The 22,828-nt window shown below is 35.9% G+C and overlaps 1 protein-coding gene across 1 annotated transcript in view; it reads right to left on the reverse strand.

Moving 5' to 3' along the window:
* LOC150087289 (beta-catenin-like protein 1) overlaps nt 1–22,828 on the reverse strand; it is a 233,417-nt gene that overhangs the window by 166,449 nt on the left and 44,140 nt on the right. Inside the window, exon 5 of the mRNA XM_090371950.1 lies at nt 5,965–6,104. Coding sequence (XP_090228076.1) covers nt 5,965–6,104 — 140 coding nt within the window. The remainder of the gene's footprint in view (nt 1–5,964; nt 6,105–22,828) is intronic.

Raw genomic sequence — 22,828 nt, forward strand, 5'->3', positions numbered from 1 at the left:
GCACCAGCAGCGACTGCCTTTAAAAATTATTTTCTCTATTCCGAGGGACTTGGCAATTTCTCCAGCTTTCAATTGCGTGGCTTGTCGAGCAACAAGTAATCCTTTTGCAGACATCTCCGTTACAAAGCATATTACAGCTTCATCAACTTGTGGAAATCTTCCTTTCTTAGGCCCTGTAAAGTATGTGGTTGTTGCTTTGCATGAAAATATGGAATTGCGATCATTTCTTCAACAACGGACATTTACTTCACTAATGTCAACCCGCAGCTCCATTTCCATGTTCTTTTGCATATGCAATACCTTTGTTTCAATGTGGCTTCATAGTGCAATCATTTTGACATTTTAATGTGCAATAAGGGATCAAAATGAACGAAATACGGTAACTCCACTTCTTATGTACTTTCGAAGATATAAAAAAAACTTCCCAGTTTTCACTGAGTGAGCTCCACTATAATGAAATAACAGTGGCTTCACATTTTGAAAGTGCGTGAAATCACCCACGCCACTTTATTGCATGGGTGCAAAGCGTGAGAAAATTTGAAAAAAAAAAAAAAAAAAACTGCAACTGTAAGACACCATCGATTCTAAGATGCACCCCATTTTTAAAGATGTTTATAGGAGGAAAAAAGTGAGTCTTAGTATCGAAGAAATACGGTAATAATTATATAGCAAGATTAATAAATGGATAACTATGAATACTTACACTTTTTGCAATGTTGTCCTTATGACACCAACAGCCTCATATACCAAAACACTTTTTAATTATTAATCATACTATTTGCTTAGTGAAGTAATCACAATTCAGTATCTATTTTTAAATTGTAATTCTTTAATAGTCTAAAAGACATTTCTTGGTTAAAGCCTCAAGGGTATAAAGGAGTTTACTTATGCATGGATTAATGCACACACATCATTAATACTACCAAGGTAGTTTTAATGAATTGTTTTAATCTTTAATATTCAATAATAATAAAAAACAAAACCATAGTTTAGTTTAGCTAAAAATTGTGTAATGTAGTGCCAACCCGTGTTAACTTCTTTTTTACATAATTTTATAGAACTCAAAATCCAGGCACATAGAAATTCAAAACAGTCGATTTATTTAGTCATTAGGACTGTTTATATCTAACTATATACCAATTTATCCTTATCATACAAAAAAACTAATTAAATACTTAATGTCTTTTATTCAAAGTTCAATAAAAAGTATTTTATTGAACTTTCTTACTAAACAGTAATACCTAGTCAATTTTAACGTGAAATTTAAAAATATCAGCAAAATATGATGAAAGAGGTCCAGAAAAACAGATAGCCTAAACCTAAATATAAAATTGAAGCACTCTGTATATTATTATTTTTTTTTAAATCAAGTATTTAATATTGCAAATGCTATAGTCTCTGAAATAAATTAGTAAATAGACAAATGCATACTGTCTGTTCGTGACTGGAAGATACTTGAGGGTGTGGCTAAGTAGGCACTTCTATTCTTTAGAATAGGGGTTGGGTAAAGAGAGCATGGAGATGGTTAAATGAATAGCATGTTTTAGTAGTGTTATTTTTTATAGCTATATCATAAATACTGAATTACTGAAAAATCATTATATACAATCATTATATTCAGAAATAAATGTTGACATCTTAATATTTAATAAATATTAATAACGTAATTCAAACCTTACATTAATCCTCTTGATCTGTTTCCATTGCCATTTCCCTACCACTTTAATTTGTAGTAAACACTAAAGACTTGGTTAATTCTTCAATAACACAGTTCCCAATACTTCTGCTCTATTTTGAAAACACTGTCATAGCAACTTTTTCATCTTTCTTCATTTATGCTAGCTATTCTTTTTTCATGTATTCCATTAGATGTCTCATAATCAGATCTTGAATATTTTTATTTTGAATAAACATTTTTAATTGCACCCATATTAATCAATAGGGTTTAAATTGCAATGATAAAGGGTAAACTGCAATCATTATCAATCCATTGCAGGGTGGAAGGCTCCTTAATGATTCATGTTGAAGGAATTGGACCATAATCTGCCATGCTGGTCCAGTGCGGTTTGGCAGATCAACCGTTTTGTTGTTGTTTGTTATTTGGTTTTTAGGAGCATTAACAACTAAGGCCATATTGCTCCGGGAATAAGTGGTGGTCATTCCCTGACCTTTCCGCATCCTCCGTGTTTGGTGGTGACGGGCATGAACCCCGGTCTGATCACGAAGCGTGTGCTACGCATTGCTGCTCCTTCCCACCTGGCTACGGAGGCGCCCAGATCAACCGTATTTAGCAGTCAGGTACTTGAACCTTGGTCTACTCAAAGAGTGTGCTACTGCACTCCTGCTTCTGACCACTCGGCTACAGAGGCCACATTGGTATGGTGGTAAAATCTTAAGGGAATATGTATTCTATCCACTGTGTATATTTTTGGAATGTTTAAATGGCTAATCATTTTTAATAATTCACTTTACGCATCATACTAGGTTGAAATGATACATTGTGTTCCTACCTACCACTTTATAATAGCTTGCTTCTGTGACAAAGTGTTTGGAGGCTTGTCTTGTTGAATGCTATGATACGGTGCATTATTGAAAACTATAACAGAATGTGCCTGAATATTTGGCATTACTAGTAGTAGTGGCATGTGATGCAAGAAAGCAAGTGTATGAGATTATGCATCATCAGCCAGGGGAAAAAAAAAAAAAAAAAAAAATCACACCATTCCCTCCAAAAGCCTGTCCAGGTCCTCCTTAAAATTATTTAACCTATCAACTTCCACAACGACAGATGGAAGTTTGTTCCAGCAATTAAACACCAGCTGGCTAAAGGCAAATTCCGCACATCTATTCTACATCTGTCCTTTCTTAATTTGAATTTATGCCCCCTTAAGTTCGTAATCTGAACAAGTGGAAGAATTCCATAAGAATTCAGCATGCTCAAACCATTCAAGGCCTTATACACCTCAATCAGATCACTGCACAGGTGCCTAGTCTCCAGCCACTGCAATTTGCAGAACTTAAGCCTTTCTTGGTAAGAGGATCCCTTCTTTCCCCTCACCAATCTTGTTGCCCTTCTCTGTACACACTCAATCAAATCTACATCCTTCCTAAAATGATGCCTCCAGACCTGTATGCAGTACGCAAGGCATGGCCTGACCATTGCCTTATACAGAGGGACAATCACCTCCTTTTCCCTGCTAGCAAAATTCCTGTATATCATTGACAAAACCCCATGACCTGCCCTAGCAGCCTGTCTGCATTTCTCAGAAAACTTCATATCTGACTGCACAATTACTTCCAGGTCTTTTTCATTTTCCACCACCTTAAGTGTAGTACCACACAGTTGGTACGTTTCTCTGGGGTTACTTCTACCCATATGCAGTACTTTGCATTTGTCAATGTTAAACTTCAGTCCACTTCTCAGCCCATCTGCCCAAATTTTCTAGATCCTATTGCAGTAGCACACTGCCATTACCGTCATTAACAACCCTGTCAACCTTTGTATCTTCTGCAAGCTTCGACATTAAGCCTGATATACCTTCATCAATATCACTGATAAATACACAAAACAACAGTGGACCCAACACCGAACTCCGTGGGACTCCACTAATAACATTAGTCCAAGAAGAGCAGCATCCATTGATTATCACCCTCTGTCTTCTCTCACTCAACCATCTTTTTATCCATTGTAGCAACTTACCCTTAATGCCATTCTGCTCTAATTTGTACAGTAGTCTTCCATGCGCAACAGTGTCAAAAGCTTTCCTGAAATCCAAGTATATGATATCAAAATTATTTTTTTGCATCCAGTTCCTTTGTAACCACATCATAATATCCAATCAAATTTGTCAGACAAGACTTTCCCTTAACAAACCCATGCTGTGTCTGAATTATTGCTGCAGTTTTGTCTAGATGAGCCTGCGATGCATCTTTAACCAGTGACTCCATTATTTTACCCGGAACAGAAGTTAAACTAACTGGTCTGTAATTACTCGTGTCACCCTTCGATCCCCCTTCGTGAATTGCAGATACATTTGCACACTTCCAGTCTGTGGGGACCTAATCCGAGTCTAAGTATGCTCTCATAATTATGGCTAAGGGTTTGCTTACTTCCATTGCCGCCTCCTTTAATATAACTGGATAGATACCATCCACCCCGGGTGCCTTTCTTATGTTTAACTTCAATAATTTCTCCTCCACTTTGCTCTCAGTTATTACAAAATCATTAAGCACCCTGCTACAATATGATAACCTTCTGGCATTTTCAAACCTTAATAACTCCTCATGTGTGAACATAGATGCAAAATACTCATTCAGTTTGTTATATCTGAGCAGGATCATCAATAGTCGAAACATCAATAATCAAGTGGACCAATCAGATTCATCCCCTTCCTTTTAGAGTTTTTATAAGTAGGAAATCCTTGCCTAACCTCCTTTGTGACTTGATTACAAACTAGCTTATATCTGCCATAGGCTTCTGTGTTGCCTGATAATTTATATGCATCCCATGCATTTTTCTTCTCTGCCACAAGTCTCATTAGTTCATTTGACAACCATTTAGGCCTAAACCTTGAACAATATTTCTTAATAGGTGTGAAACTTTCAGTAGCTTCCACGATTAATTCCTTGAATGCTTCCTACTTAGAATTTGCTGTTGGTAACATCATCAGCATTAGTTGCTGCTTTAGCCATGGTGTTGATTCACTTGACTATGGTAGACACCAGCTGTATTTTGAGCTTTATATATAAACAGAGTTTGGAATAAAGCCGTTTATATTTCCTACACTCATTAAGTTTTTTCCCAGCGTGACCATAGTCCACAACTCCAGATAATCCATCGATCCTCCAACACTTCCAAAAATTACTATCTAAAAAAACCTGGGTGGATAGTAATCTAGGTTCTTCCCAGAATCGCAGTAATGTGTAATTGCTTGTAAATATTTTGTTCTCCATAGAACAATGTCATCTCTTTCCATTTGCTAAACCCCATTCATTTCAAAATTGCATGTAGAGCTGTTTTTCCCAAATGGGAAATTAAATTTGTGTAACTGCCAACAATTTATTGAAAGTGGGCACTTTCTGTCAATACTATAAAATTCTTCAATAATGCAACAAAATAATGCATCTATCAAAATCATCAACTGCTTTCCTACTCACCGATTTTTCTTCTTACAAGGAGATTATTTTCTAATGCATTTATTATTTCTGATAAAAACTATGGCTAGAGCAGCTCTTCTTGTAGGTTGACTTTTAGGTACAATTAAACTTGAATATCCTGCTTTATCTTTAAAAAAAAAAAACTTAAGGAAAATGTTCATTACATTTTTTCCTTTACTGTGAACAACGTTTGGACCCTGCTGTACAGTCATTTATGTAGGTTTCCAGCAGTACATACCAGTACACATCATATGTATTGCTCAGTCAGACTGACTGCTCCATCGATTGCCTCTATCTTATCCATTTGCAAAATGTTTGGTCTGGTTGACAAGGCACCAAAGTATCTTCCAGTCGCAAACATACAGTAGTATAATATGACTATATTATACTATGCATTTGACAGTGAACAGAATCATCAGTTAAGTAAATGCTACGGTATCAGTATAAAGCTTTTTTTTTTTCGTTTGCTTGTTTCTTAATAAATATGGCAAAACAGTCTTCACTGACAGCTAGTTTTGGACTTTCCAGATGACATCAGAAATCTGTTATTTTTATTTATTTATTTTTTTTATTATTTTTTTTTTTTTTTGCTGAATGACCATTAGATTTAGAAACAAGACCACCAACAGTGATCCATATTTTTAAGTAATGTGCTTCAGAGCAAGTCGAGGATACTGAAATTTGTTCTGTCTCAAGTACTACAATCATAGCATTTACTTCAACTGCTGCTATATACACAGACGAATATATATTTAGTGTTGAATCAACTAGTGGCATGGCATGAAATATTAAAACTTTATTAATTACCTGAATTATCATGATTCAATAAGCCAAGAAGACTAGATACACAATTCAGATCAACCAAAATATGGTATAAATCGGGTTGAGTTGCAATAATGTGCATTTCCTGGAGAACATCATTTAGCTCTATCTCTGAATCCATAAACCTAAGAAAACAAAATTGTAAACTCAAAGGACCAAATATTTTCATATATAACTATAACTTTATACAGCAGTCATCATCAGAATATCCTTCATGTATATATACACTGAGTTGGCTTTACATTAGCCACACCCTCTCTTTGTGTAGGAATAGACTGGTCTGTGACAATGATGAAGGCTAAAAGTCAAGAACAGCCTGATAGCACATTACAGTCTGCACACACGCCGATCAGTTTGAGTGTCTGCAAGGAAGAAGGCCAGTGTCAAGATCTTTCCAACTTGGAAGATGGAATGGTTGTGGGGGGCAAGAAACAGGTTTCAGTATCTCAAAAACAACCAAAATGGTTAAGTACTCCCAATTCTGTGGTGTAACAAGAATGCCATGATTGGCTCAACAGTGGTCGAACAACCAGCCAAAGGTCACATGGGACAGCCCCATGTGGCCAATGCCTGTAGCGAGCACCATATATCTCATCTTGTAACACAGCAGTGGCCCAGGTAACCACCCAGTACAATGTAGGAATAGCAAGATCAAATATGTTGCAAAAAGCAACATAATGCCACAGTATCTGGATGCACTATTGGTGCATCCAGATAACAGTGTCCTCTGATCACTGTTAATCAATGGCTCAATGGGAATGCTTATCTTTCTACTGTTGCTGACCAAGTACACCCTCCTTTCAAGATGACCACTTATCCAGAAAACTCCAGTATCCATCAACAAGACCAAGACGTAGCATGCTGCAAGGCCTGGCAGATTGCCAACTGTTTTCAGGAATATGAAAATGAGTTCTGTGCCCCCATGGCTGCCCAATACACCAAATTCCAAACAAGTGCGCATGTATGGGCCTAATGAAAAAGAAAAAGAATGGTCATAGCATTCCTAAATAGGAATGCTATGACCATCCACCTGGCAACCTGCAGAACATTACTGGACACATTGTACAATGCATGGGAAGCACTACCACAGGTCACCTTGCAACGCATGGTAATGTCCGTGTCAAGATATGTATGAGTTACATTATGAGAAAAAGGCAGCACCATATGGTATTAGGCAGGTGTTGCTAATGCAAAGTCAACTCAATGTCTTTTGCAGAACACATCCATTTGCAAATGCAACATAACTATATTTCCTTCATTAAATTATAAAACAAATGTTTACTAAATAGGAATAAAAATAATGGAATAATTATCAACTAGTATTATTAATATATTCACTACATCTGACAGATATATAAAACTTGAAATGGTAAAATTGATGTGCCATTATGCATATAAGCATTCAAAAAGTAGCCAAGTGCTGTGTTGATTCTGTCATCACACTCAACTCTGGACTATTAGTAGTAATACTTTGTTTTTGTTTATAGCTTGGTACACATTTTCTGTTTTTTGCTTGTGTTGAAGTAAATTTATAAACAAGAATTAAACTTTTCATAAAATTGAGTTTGGTTCTGATTTACTGCTCAGTCAAAAAGTAAACATTTTTTTTTTAGTTAATTCCAGACTTTCTTTTCAACCATTATCAATGAAATTCTGGAATGTCAAAGATTTTGGAATGTTATTTCTCAGCATTCCAAAAATTATACAATCAAGCAATGTGATATTAAGGACAAGTTACTGCAATGGATAAAAGGATAGTTAAGTGGAAGAAGGCAGAGAGTGGTTATTGACAGGCACTGCTCTTCGTGGACTGATGTTAATAGTGCAGCTCCCCAAGGTTCAGTATTGGGCCCATTACTATTTTCAATATTTATCAATGATATTGATGAAGGTATATCAGGCTTAATGTCTAAATTTGCAAATGATACAAAGCATTACAGGGTGGTTAAAGACAGTCATCAGGGTGAGCTACTGCAACAAGATCTATCAAAATTGTGTCAATGGGCTGAGAAATGGCAGTTGAAGTTTAACACTGACAAATGCAAGGTACTGCATATGGGTAGCAGTAACCACAGTAATTTATGAACTGTATGGTACTACACTCAAGACAGTGGAAAATTAAAAAGACCTTGGAGTAAATGTGAAATGACATATATGAAATTCTATGAGCAGTGCAGACATGCTGCCAGGGCAGCTCGTGGGATTTTTGTCAATGATATAAAGAAACTTTGCTAGCAGGTTTAGGGAGGTGATTATCCCTTTGTATAAAGCCATGGTTAGGCCACATCTTCAGTATGGTATACAGGTCTGGAGGCCTCACTTTAGAAAGGATGTAGATTTGCTGAATAGGCACAGAAGAAGGGCTACTAGGCTGGTGAAGAGAACAAAAAGGTGTTCTAACCTAAAAAGGCTTCACTTCTACAAATTGCAGCGTCTTGAGCCCAGGCACCTGCGGGGACCTGATTGAGATGTTTAAAGCCTTAAATGGATTGAGTAAGATGAATGTTAATAGCATTGTTCCACTTGCTGAGACTGCACATGAGGGAGCATAACTTCAAGTTGAGGAAGGATGGTAGCAGGATAGATACGAAGAGGTTTGCATTCAGCCAGTGGGTGGTTGATTGTTGGAACAAACTACCATCTGTTGTTGTGAAAGTGGATGTTAAAGTGGTTTGTATCAACATGTCAGATAGTACTATGAGAAAAGAATATTCTAGACATGATAAATCATTGCCCATGAATCAGGTGACACAATAGGGCTGACAGTACAAGAACCAGAAGATGGAAGTGATCATGAAGTTCTACAGTGGACGATGAAGATAGAGTTAGCAGAAGTTAAAGGCAAAGAAATGGGTTATAATTTCAGGAAAGGAAATTATGACAGCTTAAGGTGCTACATGGCCTCTATTAACTGGGTAGATATCTCACAGAAATCAAATACAATTGAATTATGGCATGATATACCTTTAAAAAGGCCTCTGTAGCCGAGTGGTCAGGAGCGGGAGTGCAGTAGCACACGCTCTTTGAGTAGATTGGGGTTCAAGCCCCTGACTGGTAAATACGGTCGATCTGCCAACCCGCACTGGACCAGTGTGGCAGATTATGGTCCATTTCCCTCAGCATGAATTGTTGAGAAGGCTTCCATCCTGCAGTGGGTTGATAATGGCTGCAGTTAACTTTTTTATATACCTTTAAAACATCACAGAAGCCTTGAATGCATACACCCAATTAAAAAAAAAATTCCACAGGAGAATTCCAAGTTGAATGAATAATGAAGTTACCAGATTACTTGAGGAGAAAAAGACAGCATGGCAAAGTTACAGAGCAATAAAAAGTACTGAAGCCTATATATAACAGCTAAAATTGATTTGTAATAGTGCCACACAAAAAAGGTTAGGCTGGCAAAGGCAGATTATGAGAAATCACTGGCAAAGAGTGAGGATAAGGAATCCTTCACATATATAAGTGCAAAGAAGAGAAGGACAAACCAGATTTAACCCTTATGTAATGTATGTAGGATAGTATTAGATATCCCAGCTGATTTTGCAGATGAACTCAACAGTTACTTTTCATCAATATTTAAAGAAGAAAAACCCTTTATGTCATTGAGAAATTATAGGAGTGAAGTAGAAAAATATGTAATTAATGATATTGAAAAAACTTTAACGCCTACAGGGAGTAAGGCCCCCAAGAGCCTTACTCGCCTGTAGGCTTGAGTTTAATTGTAATTAATTACAATTATGTAATTAATGTTATTGAAATTTCACGATTATTTAATGAAAAAACTTGAGCTTGCAGGTGAGTAAGGGTGGAAACACACTATTATCACTTCCCGAGACTTCACTTGCATACATATCTAACGTCAAATGTGGGGGAGCTATATTTACCAATTGTTTATTGCTCGGAGATGCAGTGTCCTAACTGGCTGTATTCACAAGATAACACGTCAGGCTTCAAGGCCGAATGACACTGTCAGGAAGTCAGATTTTTTTGTTCAAACAGAAATTTCATTAGGTGTGGCTGCGTGACAAGAGGAAAATGGAGGAAATGCTAATAGAAAATTAAATTATAAGTAAATAATCTGTTTTCAGTGCACAAGTAAGAATATCCGAAAACAAATAATAACATCAAGGACGTTACTCGTGCCTATTCCGAAGCACCCTCCACTTCGACCAGCTACTTGATCACTTGTTGAATTGCACCCTTAGACTCAAATACGACTTTCTATCCTATTTACAAAGAGGGTTGTAGAATATTTATATTATGCTTACTTTGTAAGCTTTTACATTCTACTTGACTTCTTTTTTATTTCGTTATAATGGTTTAAGGCTCAGGCAACAAACTTTTTTTTATTTAAAATTTCCAATATCAATATCGATTTGCTGTATGATGAATATGTTCTGTTGAAATAATTCCATAGAAATAGAGACAAAAGACCTCAAAAATACCACAGATGTTTGGATAAAAATTTTAAATGCATACAAAGTAAGTAATACAGAAAAAAAATATTAATTTTGTGTTTGCTTTTCCTCACTCAAATGCAATGTGTGAGCGAGTATTTAGCTCAATGTTTAACGAGCAGAAAAATGATAGAAATAAGAATGTTGAAGGAGAACTGTTGCAGAAAACCAATCCCAAAATGTCATGCAAAGAATTTTACGCATGTGCACTAAAAAATGAAAAACTGTTAAAGAAAATTTGCTCAAATAAAAAGTATTGCTAGGTAAATATTTTCTTTTTGATAAAATAAATCAGGTTTATTGAACATGTATTGTAAACAATTATGTAAAACATTTGATGTTAATATTTATAAAAGTTTCCTTTAATGTTTATAACTATTGCAATAAAATTTTCTGAATTAAACGAATTAAAGCACTGGCTATAATTCGATTAATTTTATTAAAATTTGACTAATTTTGAATTCCACGAACTTGTAAAAATTGACAAAATATAGAAATAAAATGGTTGTTATTAAAATTGTTCAGTTTTCTTAAGATATAATGCGAGTACTTCTAAACGAGGAATGAATACCCCAAACATAAGCATGAGTACCTCGAGATCAAATTTTTAATCTGGCCACCCTACATTACAGTTTCTTCAACAACCGACTTCACAGTTTACACTAAACAGGGACCACAGAGTACTACTCTGTGACAGGGACATGACGAGATTCACGTGACGTGATAATAGTGTGTTTCTGCACTAAGGCTCCTGTGATTCATGGCATATACCCTATAATTTTAAGAACCGGTGAAGGGATCAGCACCAATAAATAACAAAGGCTACGAAATACATATGTTTTATAGTACAATAACGTGTTCTTTCTTCCTTTTATGTTTTCTTTTCTTATGTGCCACTCCGGCTACTTCACCACTGTCCCCAGATAAAGTTTTTAATTGAACTCATTAAAAATATATAACTAATTAATTGAAAAATATATAATTATTTTTCTTCATTCTTCTGAGGATGTGGTTTTTGTAATTTTGGCATATCAGGGATATAATAGCAATATTTTATTAGTCATTCCCAAGTTACATTAGCATTAGTAGAGGCATATGATGCAAGAAAGCAAGCTTATGGCAGCATCAGCCAAAAAAAAAAAAAAAAACAAAAAAAACTTCCACTTCATCCCTCCGTTGGTTCGAAATACCTGTCCAGCTGAGCCTTAAATTTATTTAGGCTATCAACTTCCACAAGGGATGGAAGTCTGTTCCAACTACCCGATGGCTAAAGGCAAATTTCCGTACATCTATCCTACATCTGTCTTTCCTCAATTTGAATTTATACCCTCTCAGGTGATTATTCTGAGCAAGAGGAAGAATCCCATCAGCATTGAGCATGCTCAAACCATTCAAGGCTTTATACACCTCTATCAGGTCACCTTGCTGGTGCCTAGTCTCCAGACACTGTAAAATTTGCAAAACTTAAGCCTTTCTTCATAAGAGCAACCCTTTGTTCCATTCACTAATCTTGTTGCCCTTCTCTGTACTCGTTCCAGCATCTCTACATCCTTCTTGAAATGAGGCCTCCAGACCTGTATACAGTACTCAAGGTGTGGCCTGACCATTGCCTTATACAGGGGAATAATCACCTCCTTATCCCTGCTAGAAAAATTCCTGTATATCATAAGACACCATGAGCTACTCTTGCAGCCCGTCTGCACTGCTCAGAGAACTTCATATCTGCCTGCAAAATTACCCCCAGGTCCTTTTCATTCTCTACCACTGTCAGTGTAGTACCACAGAGTTGATATGTTGCTCTGGGGTTGCTGTTTCCCATATGTAGTACTTTACATTTGTCAATGTTAAACTTCATTTGCCACCTCTCAGACCATCTGCTCAACCTTTCCAGATCCTGTTGCAGCAGCACAGCATCAGTAGTGTCCTTAACAACCCTGCCAACCTTTGTATCGTCTGCAAACTTGGACATTAAGCTTGATATACCATCATAAATATTATTTATAAATACAGAAAACAATAATGGACCCAACACTGAACCCTGAGGGACTCCACTAATAACATTAGTCCACGATGAGCAGTGTCCATTGATTACCACTCTTGTCTTCTCCCCCTCAACCACCCCTTTATCCATAGCAGCAATTTGCCTCCAATGCCACTGCTCCAATTTGTGCTCCAATTTGTGCAGCAGTCTTCCATGTGCAACAGTATCAAAAGCCTTTCTAAGATCCAAGTATATAATATCAAAGTTATTCCCTGCATCCAGTTCTTTTGTGACTGCATCATAGTATCCAATCAAATTGGTCAGGCAAGACTTCCCCTTAACAAAACCATGCTGTGTCCGAGCTATAACTGAAGTCTTGTCTAGATGATCCTGCAGTGCTTTTTTAACCAGTGCCCTCCATTAATTTTCCTGGAACAGAAGCTAAACTCACAGGTCTATAATTACTTGTGTCAGCCTTTGATCCTCCTTTGTGAATTGGGGTCACATTTGCACATCTCCAGTCTATGGGTATCTCCCCTGAGTCCAAGGAAGCTCTTATAATTATGGCTAAGGGTTTCGTTACTTCCGTTGATGCCTCCTTTAATATAACTGAATAGATCCCATCCACCCCGGGTTCCTTTCTTGTGTTTATCTTCAACAATTTTTCCTCCACTTTACTCTGTTATTACAAGATTATCTAGCTTACTAATAGAGTTGAAAACACCTCTGGCATTCCCCTCGCTGAATAATCCTCATGTGCGAATGTCGATGCAAAATATTCATTTAGTTTGTTAGCTACCTGAGCAGGATCATCAACAGTTGAACCATCGATATCAAGTGGACCAATCTGAGGACCAAACATAAAATTCTACTTGCGCAAGAAGTCCCAAAACTTATATCTTACGTATATTTGGGACTTACTGAATATACACAGGGTGTTTCAAAAATGATGATCAATAATTTAGAGGTGAAAAGTACAAACTAAAATAAGCAAAAATGTCCCAGTGAACATTAGGCCGCAAATGAACCGTTTGAGATAATGCACATTTTCTGTTAAGATCAGCCTCTGACTATAAGAGCACTAGTTTAGCAAAACACTGAAACCTTTGCTAAGGGTGGTTTTATTAAATATAAGATAGTACATTTTTAATTTTTGGTTTCAATACCACAGGATTTTACAGATGTTACATGTTACAAAAGGTGTTCAAAATGCTGTCCTTGCATCCATACGCAGCTTTGTAGTTTTCTCTGCATTGAGTTGTGAATCCTCTCAGACATTCCTGGGTCATTCCTGATTTTCTGAAAGGCTCCAACCTGACACTGCAATTCTTCAATTGTGTTAATGTCAGAAATGTACACCAAGATTTTTACATGACCCGAGATACAAAAATCCATAGGATTTAAGTACTCTTCGTTGCTATAACCTCTTTCTATGTTGACTATCCTTTGACAAGTACTAGTATGCCTGATATCTGTACAGTTCACCTTTAAATTACTGACCATCACTTTTGAAACACCCTGTGTGTGTTTGTGTGTGTGTGTGTGTGTGTGTTTATATATATATATATCCCAGTGAGCCCACTCATAAAAACTTTATATATACTTATGAAAAGGGTGTGCATGTGCACGATTACAGGCAGTTCCCACTTTGAGTTTTCATTTAACAAGTTCCCGGGCTTATGAATTCTTTTTTTTCAAATATCAAGTATTGAAAGAATCGAAAATATCAACATTAATTGCAATAAATAAATGCTGAACATTGATAAATACAGCATTTCAAACTGCGTGTGCAGAGCTATACAATATATTACTACTGTGCGTGCATTTGAAATGCCATATTTATGAATGTTTAGCATTTATTTATTGCAATTAATGTTGATATTTTCGATTCTGTTGATACTTGATATTTGTTGATATTTGCTAGTTCTTGAAATTCTTCAAAATTATCAATAAACTGATAACAGATTTAGTACAAAATGAAAAGCGGTCGTTAATACTGCTAACCAATTGCAGCTTGAGGTTTCTATAACTGACGTTACTGATCTGCTTCAAACACACAATGGAGAGCTCACAAATGAAGACCTCCTTGGAATGGCAAAATGTGAAGAAGCTGAGATAGATTTACCAGCTGAAACTCTTGTTAGTTCCTTCACTCTCAAGGGGTTGACAAAGCTTTTGACCACATAGAAAAATCAATTGAGATCTGAGTCACAAGATTCAAATTTCGAGCACACTAGAAAAGTTGCTACAGATTTAAAAAAATACTTATGCATGCTATTGTGGAATTGCTAGTCTTGGAAACAAATGACTCTTGAAGAATTTCTGAAGAAGACAACGCCTTGTGCTTCCAACAAACCAACAATGAGTGAAGAACCATTAACGAGTGTGCGTGTCGATGATGAAGAATAAACATTCTTTAACATTTGTATGACAAATAATTTCTTTATTAATATAATTTGCCTGATTTTAAAGTCTGTTTTCCTTTCTTTGGATAAATAAATCATTATTTAAGCATAAACTATTGTTTTGTTGACCTTTATTAACATTACTATGGTGAAATTTCATTGTCAATAATGTAACCCGTTTTTAACATTACATCTATAAGATAAATACCCGCTTTATGAGCCCACACTAGGAATGAATGAACTTGTAAAGTTGGGAACTACCTGTATATATACATATTTTGCTCCTGATGATTTTTGTAAGCATTCAAAAGAACAACGTATAAAGTTGCCACTTGGAAGTCTAAAATCATTAAGAGCTTATATTCAGCCCACTGATATTCCTTGAATTTAGGGGAGGTTCTTATGGACTGGATATGTGTGAATATATCCCAAATTCATAGAAGGGGATCAAAAGGTGACATGAGTAATTATAGACCTGATAGCTTAATATCTATCTGTTTCAGGAAAAATAATGGAGTCACTAGTTAAAGAAGTAATGCAGGACCATCTGGACAGGAATGCAATTAAACTGCAGTCACAGCATGGATTTGTTAAGGGGCAGTCTTGTCTAATCAATCTGATGGGTTATTATGATGCAGTGACCAAGGAACTGGATGCAAAAAAATAAATTTTGATATCAAATACCTGGATTTCAGGAAGGCTTTTGATACTGTTGCACATAAAAGACTGCTGTATAAACTGGAGAAATTTAGCATTACAGGAAAGTTACTGCTTTGAACAAAAGAATGGTTAAGTGGAAGAAGACAAAGTGGTTATCAATGAGCACTGCTCTTGGTGGACGTTATTAGAGTAGTTCCCCAGCGTTCAGTGCTGGGCCCACTGTTTAGAATATTTATCAAAGATATTGATGAAGGTTTATCAGGCTTAATGTATAATGTTTTCAGATGATATAAAGTTCGGCAGGGTGGCTAACAACAGTAATGACTGTATGCTACTGCAACAAGATTTAGTAAAATTGGGTCAATGGGCTGAGAAATGTCAGTGGAAATTTAACATTGCATTTGTCAATGTACTGCATATGGGTAGCAGTAATTCCAGGATAACTGTATGGTGCTACACTCGGAGCAGTGGAAAATGAAAAAGACCTTCCTTTCCCTATACCATTTGCCCGCATATTTATAAAATTTATCTAATTTTTATTAATTAATTATTTTATTAATAATTTTATCAATAAAAATATTAATTTCATTAATTATTAATAATTTTATCAATAAAATATTAATTTTATTAATTTCATTAATTATTAATAATTTTATCAATAAAAATATTAATTTTTATTGATATATTAAATATTATATTAATTAATTATGAGAGCATCCTTAGATTTAGGGGAGGATCCCCATAGACTGCAGATGTGCAAATGTATCCCCAACTCACAAAGGGGGAAGACAAATAATTATAGACCTGTTAGTTTAACTTCTGTTCTGGGGAAAATAATGGAGTCACTGGTTAAAGAAGTGATGCAGGATCACCTACACAAGACTGCAGTAATAGTTCAGACACAGAATGGGTTTGTTAAGGGGAAGTCTCGTCTGACAAATTTGACTTGAGGTGTATAAGGCCTTGAATGGGTTCAGCATGCTGAATTCTGATGGAATCCTTCCACTTGTTCAGATTACGAACCTAAGGGGGCATAAATTCAAATTAAGAAACGACAGATGTAGAATAGATGTGCAGAAATTTGCCTTTAGCCAGCGGGTGGTTAATTGCTGGAACAAACTTCCATCTGTCGTTGTGGAAGTTGATAGGTTGAATAAATTTAAGGAGGAACTGGACAGGCATTTGGAGGGAATGGTGTGATTTTTTTTTTTTTTTTTTTTTGGCTGATGCTGCATAAGCTCATATATTTGCTTTCTTGCATCGCCACTACTACTACTAAATACTATGATGTTGTCACAAAGGAAATGGATGCAAAAAATAATTTTGATATCATACACTTGGATTTCAGGAAAGCTTTTGATACTATTGCACATGAAATATTGCTGTACAAATTGGAGTGGGTAAGGCATTAAAAGCAAATTGCTGCAATGGATAAAGGGTTGGTTCGGTGGGAGATGGCAGAGAGTGGTAATAAATGGACGCTGCTCTATGTGAACTAATGTTATTAGTGGAATCTCCCAGGGTTCAGTGCTGGGCCCATTGTTGTTTTGTCTATTTATCAATAATATCGATGAAGGTATATCAGGCTTAATGTCCAAGTTTGCAGATGATACAAAGGTTGGCATGGTTGTTAATGACAGTAAGGACAGTATACTACTGCAACAGGAACTACAAAAGTTAGTCTGATGGGCTGAGAAGTGGCAACTGAAGTTTAACATTGACAAATGCAAAGTACTACGTATGAGTGGCAGTAACCCAAGAGAAACATACCAACTGTGTGGTATTACACTCAGGGAGGTGGAGAATGAAAAAGACATGGAGGTAATTGTGCAGTCTGATATGGAGTTCTCTGAGCAGCACAGACAGGCTGCCAGAACAGATCGTTGAGTTTTGTCAATGATATATAGGAATTTTGCTAGCAGAGACAAGGAGGTAATTATCCTTTTGTATAAAGCAATGGTCAGGCCACACCTTGAGTACTGCGTACAGGTCTGGAGGCCTCATATTGGGAAGGATGTAGAGTTGCTAGAACAAGTACAGAGAAGGGCAACAAGATTGGTGAGAGGAACAAAGGGGTAGGTACTCTTACCAAGGAAGTCTTAAGTTCTGCAAGTTGCAGCATCTGGAGACTAGACACCTGCGAGGTGATCTGATTAAGGTGTACAATTTTCAAGCATATGATATCAAAAAATAATTTTGATATCATATGCTTGGATTTCAGGAAAGCTTTTGACACTGTTGCGCATGGAAGACTACTGTACAAATTAGAGCAGAATGGCATTAAGGGAAGTTGCTACAATGGATAAAAAGATGGTTGAGTGAGAGAAGACAGAGGGTGATAATCAATGGATGCTGCTCTTCTTGGACTAATGTTATTAGTGGAGTCCACTGTTGTTTTGTGTATTTATCAATGATATTGATGAAGGTATATCAGGCTTAATGTTGAAGCTTGCAGAAGATAAAGGTTGAAGGGTTGTTAATGACAGTAATGGCAGTGTGCTACTGCAACAGGATCTAGAAAATTTGGGCAGATGGGCTAAGAAGTGGCAACTGAAGTTTAACATTGACAAATGCAAAGTACTGCATATGGGTAGAAGTAACCCCAGCGAAACGTACCAACTGTGTGGTAATACACTTAAGGTGGTGGAAAATGAAAAAGACCTGGGAGTAATTGTGCAGTCAGATATGAAGTTTTCTGAGAAATGCAGACAGGCTGCCAGGGCAGGTCATGGGGTTTTGTCAATGATATACAGGAATTTTGCTAGCAGGGAAAAGGAGGTGATTGCCCCTCTGTATAAGCAGTGGTCAGGCCACGCCTTGAGTACTGCGTACAGGTCTGGAGGCCTCATTTTAGGAAAGATGTAGATTTAATTGAGTGTGTACAGAGAAGGGCAATAAGATTGGTGACGGGGATGAAGGGATCCTCTTACCAAGAGAGGCTTAAGTTCTGCAAATTGCAGTGGCTGGAGACTAGGCACCTGCGCAGTGATCTTATTGAGGTGTATAAGGCCTTGAATGGGTTGAGCACACTGAATTTGAAAGGACAGATGTAGAATAGATGTGCCAAAATTTGCCTTTAGCCAGCAGGTGGTTAATTGCTGGAACAAACTTCCATCTGTCGTTGTGGAAGTTGATAGGTTAAATAATTTTAAGGAGGAACTGGACAGGCATTTGGAGGGAATGGTGTGATTTTTTTTTTTGGCTGATGCTGCATAAGCTCATACACTTGCTTTCTTGCATCACATGCCGCTACTACTACTATTAAATGCACACACACATTATATATATATAAAAAAATGTACGATGTTTCTATATTAATATTTTTAAACTATATAGCCCAATATTAGTGACCAACCATAGCGTAAAAAGGGAACCAAATATCCACCATAACTAGCAAAGTCATACTTAATATAAAATTAACATAATAACAAATCAAGAGTATCATGATGCCATTACTGCATAAAGGTTACATTGAAAGGCACGTCAACTTGGGGCTAGAACCTCTCAATATATGCTATCGGTAACAACATAAGCCATTTGTAGTTTCAGTAGTTTTTACATATAATTCAGGTATTGCAAATTATTTCTACTATATATATATAAATAATTTTTGTAAAATAATAAGAGAAGTTTACCTCAATATAGTACGTAGAACACTTCCATATGATACCCTCCAGAAATTAAAACGGGAAAAAAACCGACAACTTACCGGTACATTAGAGTAAAATATAAATAATTAAATAATTAAAAAACCAATTTAACACAATTCAAATCAATTCAAAACAATTAAAAATCAAATTAACGCAATTAAAAGAATCTAACGAAAATATTCAAAACGATTTTCCTTCCTGAAGCTGACAATGCTTTTCGACCGTATGTCGTGATCACAGGAATGAAAATTACCGAATCGGGTTAAAACTGAAACTTAAATAGTAATTATTTGTCTTCGCGCATGCGCGTAAAGGTCCACGCATTGGAGATCAAATATGGCCACCGAACATTAACAGAATTCTCATGTAATTTAATTTCTACGATTTCTGCAATTAATAGTCGCGTATAATTACGTTGAACATTAAATATTTTGGCCTCGTTAAATAAAAAAGTATGTTTTTCGTTAATGGCATGAAAGGCTAATTCTGACGCTGCTGAATGAGAAGCACGAACTGAGGCTTCATGTTGATTTACGAATATTAAGAGAAAATCGCGTCGAACCTTGGTAAGACGAATCGCAATCACCGCAAGAAATGTTGTATACCAGATCATTAATTTGCGTTGCAAATGCAGAAAGAACCGAGCAATTGTTCAGTATAGTGTGCAGTTTCTGTAGTGGTCTGGCCACAATTTTAAATTCGGTATCTGAAGAATCTATTAAGCTGCTTGTGCCACTGTTCAGAAATAAAGTATTTTTTGATATTACTATTGTTGGTTGGTGTAGTATTTTGTATCCTATCCTTAGCCTGTACCCTAATTTGGTTTATTGTGGTAATGGAATAACCCCTGTTTAAGATTAATGATCTGGTATACAACATTTCTTGCAGTGATTGCGACTCATCTTACCAAGGTTTGACGCGATTTTCTCTTAATATTCGTGTAAATCAGCACGAAGCCTCAGTTCATACTTCTCGTTCAGCAGTGTCACAATTAGCCTTTCATGCCATGAACGAAAAACATACTTTTTTATTTGTTGTTGTTGTTTTTGGTTTTTTAGGAGCATTAGCAACTAAGGCCATATTGCTCCAGTATATGCGGTGGTCATTCCTTAACCTTTCCACATCCTCCGTATTTGGTGGTGACGGGCTCGAACCCCGGTCTAATCAAGAAGCGTGTGCTATGCACTGCTGCTCCTTCCCACCTGGCTATGGAGGCGCCTACTTTTTTATTTAACGAGGCCAAAATACTTAATGTTCAACGTAATTATATGCGACTATTAATTGCAGAAACCATAGAAATTAAATTAACGAGAATTCTGTTAATGTTCGGTGGCCATATTTGATCTCCGATGTGGACCTTTAGTGCATGCACGAAGACAAAAAATCACTATTAAGTTTCAGGTTTAACCAGATTCGGTAATTTTCATTCCTGTGATCACGACATACGGTCGAAAAGCGTTGTCAGCTTCAGGAAGGAAAATAGTTTTGAATATTTTCGTTAGATTCTTTTAATTGCGTTAATTTGATTTTTAATTGTTTTAAATTGATTTGAATTGTGTTAAATTGGTTTTTTAATTATTTATATTTTACTCTAATGTACTGGTAAGTTGTCGATTTTTTCATTTTTCCCGTTTTAATTTCTGGAGGGTATCATACGGAAGTGTTCTACATACTATATTGAGGTAAACTCCTCTTATTATTTTACAAAAATTATTATAAACGTAGAACGTATTGAGTATTACAGCTCTGATTCATACTATCTAATATATAAATAATGTGTGGTTTGTAGAATAAATAAAGTCTCTGTGAAAATGGAAATGAAAAGACACAAGGTGCCAGAACTAAGAGAAGTTTAAGGGATAGTAGAAAGTGAAGTAGTGGTTAAACAGGTGAAAGAATTTGAAAAACCTAGTGCAAAAATGCACTTTTTCTAATACTGGGACTGAAAAAAAAAAAAAAAAAAAAAAAAAAGGAATATATAAGTAAATAAATAAATAACACTATATTCAGATATGGGAGGGCAATTTTAGCAAGAGGTCAAAGTCACATATGCAAAAGCTGAATATAGTAGATGAAAATATAATACACAGGCAGGAAATTCATCAGGTACTGCGTTTCCAAACTTTTCTATAGTATTAGAAAAAGAGGGGGGCAAATATGCAGCCTTTTATTATAATACTAGTAGACAAGGTAGTCCCTACGCAGTTTAAAAAATGTAAATTAAAATAAATACAAATTTACAAAAGTGTAATGTGGAATATAATACAAATGTATGTGAAGTGCAGAAGGGGTGAAAAGTAATGAAAAAGTATAATAATGAGAAAAGATGTTCAAAAGAAGGCAAAAATAGTGATAGGATTGAGGATAGATGGAGTGTTCGTATGATACGATATGAACACTCCATCTATCCTCAATCCTATCGCTGTTTGCCTTCTTTTGAAGATCTTTTCTTCCCTTCCCTAGAACTTTCCATTTGCTTGTCTATACTTTTTAATTACCTTTCACTCCTTCCAACACTTCACATACATTTGTATTATATTCCACATTACACTTTTGTAAATTTGTATTTATTTTAATTTACATTTTTTACACTGCGCAGGGACTACTTTGTCTACTAGTATTATGATAAAAGGCCGCATATTTGCTCCCCTTTTTCTAATACTACAGACAAGTTTGGAAACGCAGTGCCTGATACATGGTCAGGAGTAGACCCTCTGATGAATTTCCTGGATATGTATCATATTTTCATCTACTATATTCAAGATTTTGCATATCTGCCATCTCCTGATTCAGCCTGTTGTAAAATTGCCCTCCCATATCTGAATATAGTGTATTTATTTATTTATTTACTTGTACAGGTGACCCCCGCTTAACGCTAATAATTTGTTCCGGAAAAACAGAGTGCTAAGTGAATCCGAGGTAAGCGAGCTCCGTTCCCGTAAGGTAACAAATAACATATGCATTTGTAAGTTGCGATTGGTGCCATAGGATATTTTCTAATCAATAATAAACGGTAGTGAAAAGATGCACAAATGTCGGTCAAAATATTTAATATTCAAATATTTGTACATATAAAATATTCTGCATTACATACGTATATAATTATGTGGTAACTACTTATATATCAAAATTAAACTTAAAATTCCAATTAAAATCATGAATTTAATTGATCTAAATTGATTTAATTTAATTGATGAATTTAATCATGAAAAATGTGTTGATTTTGGGTTGAACTTTGGCTCTCTTCTAAATAAACTAAAAGGGGTATTAATTTTAAATCATCCGCAGCGTTACCACCCAACAATAAAGTCACCTGATCCTTCGCCGCTTTGAAACCTGGCATGTTTTTTGCTTCTTTCAATATGAAACTTCTTTTAGGCATTCATTTCCACAAAAGTCCTGCTTCATCTATGTTATAAACTTGTTGAGAAGTATAACACACAATACCCCTCTTCAATAATTTTAACAAATTCTTTTTTGAAAGTTTCGGCTCCTTGATCTGCACCTGCGGCTTCTCCCTAGATTTTAAATCTATTCGACCAGCCCTTACCAGTTTTAAATGGTTCCACATTTTTTTTTTTAGGTGAGTTTTCTTCAGATCATCATATTGGCTAATCTCTCTCTCTCTCTCTCTCTCTCTCTCTCTCTCTCTCTCTCTCTCTCTCTTTTTTTTATAATATTTAACTTAACTGA

Source organism: Mastigoproctus giganteus, chromosome 4 (genome assembly GCF_048544385.1).
Source record: "Mastigoproctus giganteus isolate SK-2022 chromosome 4, ASM4854438v1, whole genome shotgun sequence".
NCBI lineage: Eukaryota > Metazoa > Arthropoda > Arachnida > Uropygi > Thelyphonidae > Mastigoproctus > Mastigoproctus giganteus.